This window comes from Arachis duranensis, chromosome 2 (genome assembly GCF_000817695.3).
Source record: "Arachis duranensis cultivar V14167 chromosome 2, aradu.V14167.gnm2.J7QH, whole genome shotgun sequence".
Lineage (NCBI taxonomy): Eukaryota > Viridiplantae > Streptophyta > Magnoliopsida > Fabales > Fabaceae > Arachis > Arachis duranensis.
The window spans coordinates 36,974,939-36,979,781 of record NC_029773.3 but is presented as its reverse complement, the minus strand read 5'-3'; the positions used below and the strand labels follow the sequence as shown (position 1 = coordinate 36,979,781).

The window sequence follows — 4,843 nt, the reverse complement described above, 5'->3', positions numbered from 1 at the left end:
TTTTTTTTTTTTTCAAACAAAACTTTTGATTTCAATATATTTTTCATTTTTCGCATTAAAAAAATTAAGCATGGATTCCAATATATTTTATTTGTTATCGTTTTATGTGTTCCCATTTATTTTCTAAAGTTCGATTGATACCAAATTAGTGATCATTCTGGAAAATATGCAGTATGCATGCCGCAAAACTCTGGCTGATAGCCGACCCCGAGTTCGAGGAAGGTTTGCAAAGAATGATGACTTCGGAGAGAACCATAGACCAGCTTGTAGCAATCATGAAGAAGATGATGAAGAAGAAGTAAGACTCCTAATAAAGCCGTCTTCAATTATTTAACGGGTTCAAAGTTAAAATAATCACCAAAAAACATGCATCTTCAATTTGGTCTTAAAAGGAATTTATACGATTCAAATTACTCCATAAAATTTCAATGATGAATCAAATATGATGATGTGTCATAAAATAATTTATGGTAGTCATTATTTAACCGATAGAATAAATAGTTTGATTCACTGTTGAATTTTTCAAGGATTAAGTTGAGGTATATCAGTATATGATGATGATCTTTAGAGTTTAGACAACTAAATTGACACACACCGAGGTCCTCTTAATTTGCTATCTAGTCTCTGAAGTTTCCAAGTTATATTTAGAGATCTAAGGAATTAGTATTGACAATATTGTAATACCTGTGGATGGTAAAAGAATAAAAGTTCCATGTACAGAGTCTTAAGAGAGAAGATAAAACAAAAAAAGGAAAAGAAAAATTCCCTATCACTTTTACCTTTTCAATTATTTGATGGCATAATTATATTCCCTAATCCTAATATATACTCTTTCCGTGTTTGTACTTGCAGATAGTTGTGAAGGAAGATGATGGTTTGGTCGATTCCTCAGATATCTTTGCACATATAAGTGGTGTGAACTCCTTCAAGTGCAACTATTCTTCCATCCAATCCTGGATTTAATTTGAAAAATCATGTTTAGTAATTTCATTTTTAGTATAACGATATTAATATATTTATTATACGTAGCTTCTATAGATTTTTGCAGGGCCCTTTATCCATCCTTTGTTTGATGGCTACAGGAATCTGAAATAATTGGGGTCAAAATAATATATACCAATAAGTGAGTGAGTCAGGAATATAAGAGTGTACACATTTTTGCATATACTATATATCTTTTTTCGTTTCTTTTTTATTACCTTGTAACTTCTAGAATATATAATATATTGTACATTAACCCGTTAAAAGAAACTTCCAGTTTTCCCTCAAAACTGGTGCATCTTATTCATGTAAGTTTCTTAGATTATAAATCATATTACAGGTTCTAAATTTGTTTACATTGAATTCCATACCTGGCCTCTGAAGCAAAGGAACGAAGCGCAATATTTACCTGGTTTACATTGAAAGAGAATGGAATGGATATAGAAACTAGGGTAGGATAATTAGGAATTTAATTTAGGAGAATTTTACCAACAAAAAAAATCGAGAGAAAAAAGATGAAAGAAAACAGAGAATAAATCTATCTATACTTACTGTTCCAAGAGTTATTTGAAATTGAGTTGTTTTTGGGCTTGGACATGAGGTCTAGACTCCCTTTTGGACAGCATTTGACTTCTATTAGTATAGAGGTGCTATCGTCCGAGTTCCTCATGAGGAGGTGGTGGGTAGTACCTGCAAAGGACTCCGGTACTTAAGTTAGTAGGAATTTAAATAGGTTTTTAATAGATTGGGTTCGAATTATATCTAAAGGTGACACGATATTTATAACTGTAGACGTAGAGCCAATTAACCACCTTTTGAAGTAGTTCCACCTTTGATAGTGGAATCATTATTCCCTTTTGTTAGGGAGTTTGTTGAGACCTCTTTTCTACGGTAAGAGTTAGTTGTTGATTCAAGCGAGTAGGACTATGATAACCTCATTGTGTCCAACCTCTATGAGATCGGGTAGGTATCGATCAAGCTCTCATATGCTAATTGGGCTTTACTTGTCTTGGGTTTTGCTATGTTTTAGGTTAGAGTATGAACATTGCCCTTACTTGAGGCCGAATTTTTGTCAGGTCGGGTTCAAGCAATTATAAGTGGAGCTAATCATTTGATAACGTCGGTTTTATCACATTGGGCAAACTGCCTTTTGAGAAGTTAGGTCAGATACTCAACGTGATTTTCTGAATTTGAAATGCTGCATCTTTTTGTAATTAATGGCACGTTTCTTTACAGTTACTTTGGTAACCGTGCAAGTCATAAATGAGGGGATGAATTTACCATTCTGCCCCTAGAATCTTATAAATACTCCAAGCCCCCTTTCTCTTTCTTCTTTTTGCTTCTTTTGAAATGTTTGCATATCATTTTCTCTTTCAAAGTCTTTTATCTTCTTCATTGCAACCCTTTCAAGATTTCTTTATCTTGAAGTTCTGAATTTCGTTCGCACTTTTCTTGGGAAGTTTGGAATGTTCGTGATTTTGCTGTTTCACACGTTCGCTCGTTTCGTATTTCTTCAAGGTTAGTCTTTTGTTTTTTTGTACTTTGGTTTTCTGTATTTCTATGTTTTTCCTGAATGGTATGCTTTTGGTGTTGAAAAATGATGATTCTGGTTAGTATTCCTTCGCTATTGTTTGGTGCGTCTTCATTGTTTTTCCTTTTCTTAAAAATTTTGTTCCTTTGCTGTGTATTTGAATATGAGATTTTCTGCCGAAATGATGCCATTTTTTCTTTTGGAAATGGTGCCATTTCAAACTTTAGTGGTGTTTATTTTGATTGTTTATTTCGCAAGAGGTTTTGCAAACTTTAAAGTTCTCTTTCTGATTGTTGAAAATGGTCTAACCTCTTATGGCTTTGTTAGAATGTTTTTCGTTGTTTTACTTGGCCTACCGACTTGTAGTGATGATTTTTCTTTTGTTTTATTGTAGGTATAGCTTCCAATCAGTAGTTCTCAGTATGTCGTCTAAGGTTCCAACCGACTTAGATTGGATAGATATTACCGTTCTTTCTTCTGTTCCCTGTAGTCGATAATGAGAATGTCGAAACGACAACATAGGATATGTAGAGATTGGGAAGATGAAAATAAGTATGAGATTGTACTTGCTAATCCCGAGGAGAGAATCTATTTTTCCCGACTTGATAAGTCAGAATGCATTTCATTTACATGTATGAGTGTTTTTTCACTAGGCTAGGGCTGAGCTTTCCTTTTACTAATTTTGAATATAAAATTCTTGATCTTTGTAAAGTTGTCCCTTTTTAACTCCACCCCAATACTGAGGTTTTCTAAAAGTTTATCAACTAATATGTCGGGAACTCGACCCGCCCTTGTCTTTCAAGGTCTTTTTCTACCTCTTTCAACTCACCAAACCATTTAGTTTCAAAAAACAGGGTTAGATCTCCTTCTAAGCTATTCAGGGAAGGAATATATTCTCTATTTTTTATGATTCTTTTCACGATTTCAAAAACTCTTTCTTCAACTGATCTGTTAAGGGCGTTCGACTTTTCTTTCCGAGTGAAAGAGATGAAGCCATTTTTAGTTTGTACTGGAAATAACACCCCACTATTATAAAATATAATCTTGAGGACTTAGATGAGGTAGAAAAGTGTACGGTGACCCTGTTCCAAGAGTATTGGAGCTAAGCTCCTAATCTTGATACCAAGAAGTTTCTGATAGGAAAGCCGAGCTATGTCCGTATCGAGCTAGGTAAAGTTTCTTTTCATTTTGTAGATCCATTTTTTTTGCTATCTATTACGCTTGTTTAACCTAATTTTGATGCTTGGTTTTGCAGCAAGGATGACCAGTAGATTGAATGCGTTGAAAGTCCTTCGCTAATCTAAGAAGAATGCTGCTGCTGTCCGAGTTATACAGTTAAAAGAGGTCGAGAAGTTGGGTAAACTCTCCTCCTCCAAATCGGACTCGGGCCCCTCTTCCTCGGTTAAGGGTCTTCCTGATCCTACTCCTCCTGCTGGATCCACTATTCAGACTATCCCCCCCATTCCTCCTTTTTCTAAGCCAAATCTAGAAAAGTGCAAGACCTTTGAAATTTGTAGTGTGCATGAACAAGGCTTTGATGTCGTAAGTTTTTGTGAGAAACACGTCCTTCCCAACAGTTTTATCAGTATGGATGATGTTTCTGTAAAAAATCATCTTTAGGTGTTGGACCGAGGTGAAATTCAGACGGTCGGAGTGTGGACAGCTTTACTAAGGGAGCTAGAGAAGAACCCCCCTTGGCGCCTCCCAGCGAACCTTGTCTGATCTACAAGCTGAGGTGGCATCTTTGTGAAAGTCTAAACAGGAGCGGGAGAAGGAGAAGGAGAAGGAGGTTCTAGTGTCTGATCTTTCCAAAGCTCGAGAAAGGGTAAAACAATCCGAGGCCACCTGTGCCATGGCTAAAGGCTTGAAGAAGAAAGTTAAGGAGAGTTATACTCGAGTCTTTGGGGGGAAGTTGGACTTGATAGATAAATTGGCTAGGGCGAGGGAGAAGTATCGGATCTTGAAGAGTCGGTCTCCCATGGGATGGACAAAACAAAGTGCTTAGGGCTACGGCCAAGACTCATAAGTACCTGTGTTCAAGAATCAACATGCTTAACTAGGAAAGTCAATAACACTATCCAAAATTCTAAGTTCCTAGAGAAGCCAATCACTCTAAATTTCAAAGGAAAAAGTGAGATGCCAAAACTGTTCAGAAGCAAAAAGCTACAAGTCCCGCTCATCTAATTAAATTAATATTCATTGATATTCTGAAATTTATAGTATATTCTCTTCTTTTATCCTATTTGATTTTCAGTTGCTTGGGGACAAGCAACAATTTAAGTTTGGTGTTGTGATGAGCGGATAATTTATACGCTTTTTGGCATTGTTTTT

At 35.8% G+C, this 4,843-nt stretch overlaps 1 protein-coding gene across 1 annotated transcript in view; it reads left to right on the top strand.

The window, feature by feature from the left end:
* LOC107474385 (uncharacterized) overlaps window positions 1-1,233 on the top strand; it is a 5,566-nt gene extending 4,333 nt beyond the window's left edge. The window contains exons 4-5 of the mRNA XM_016094005.3: window positions 173-298; window positions 853-1,233. Coding sequence (XP_015949491.1) covers window positions 173-298; window positions 853-963 — 237 coding nt within the window. The 3' untranslated portion in view covers window positions 964-1,233. The remainder of the gene's footprint in view (window positions 1-172; window positions 299-852) is intronic.
* Window positions 1,234-4,843: the final 3,610 nt, after the last annotated feature.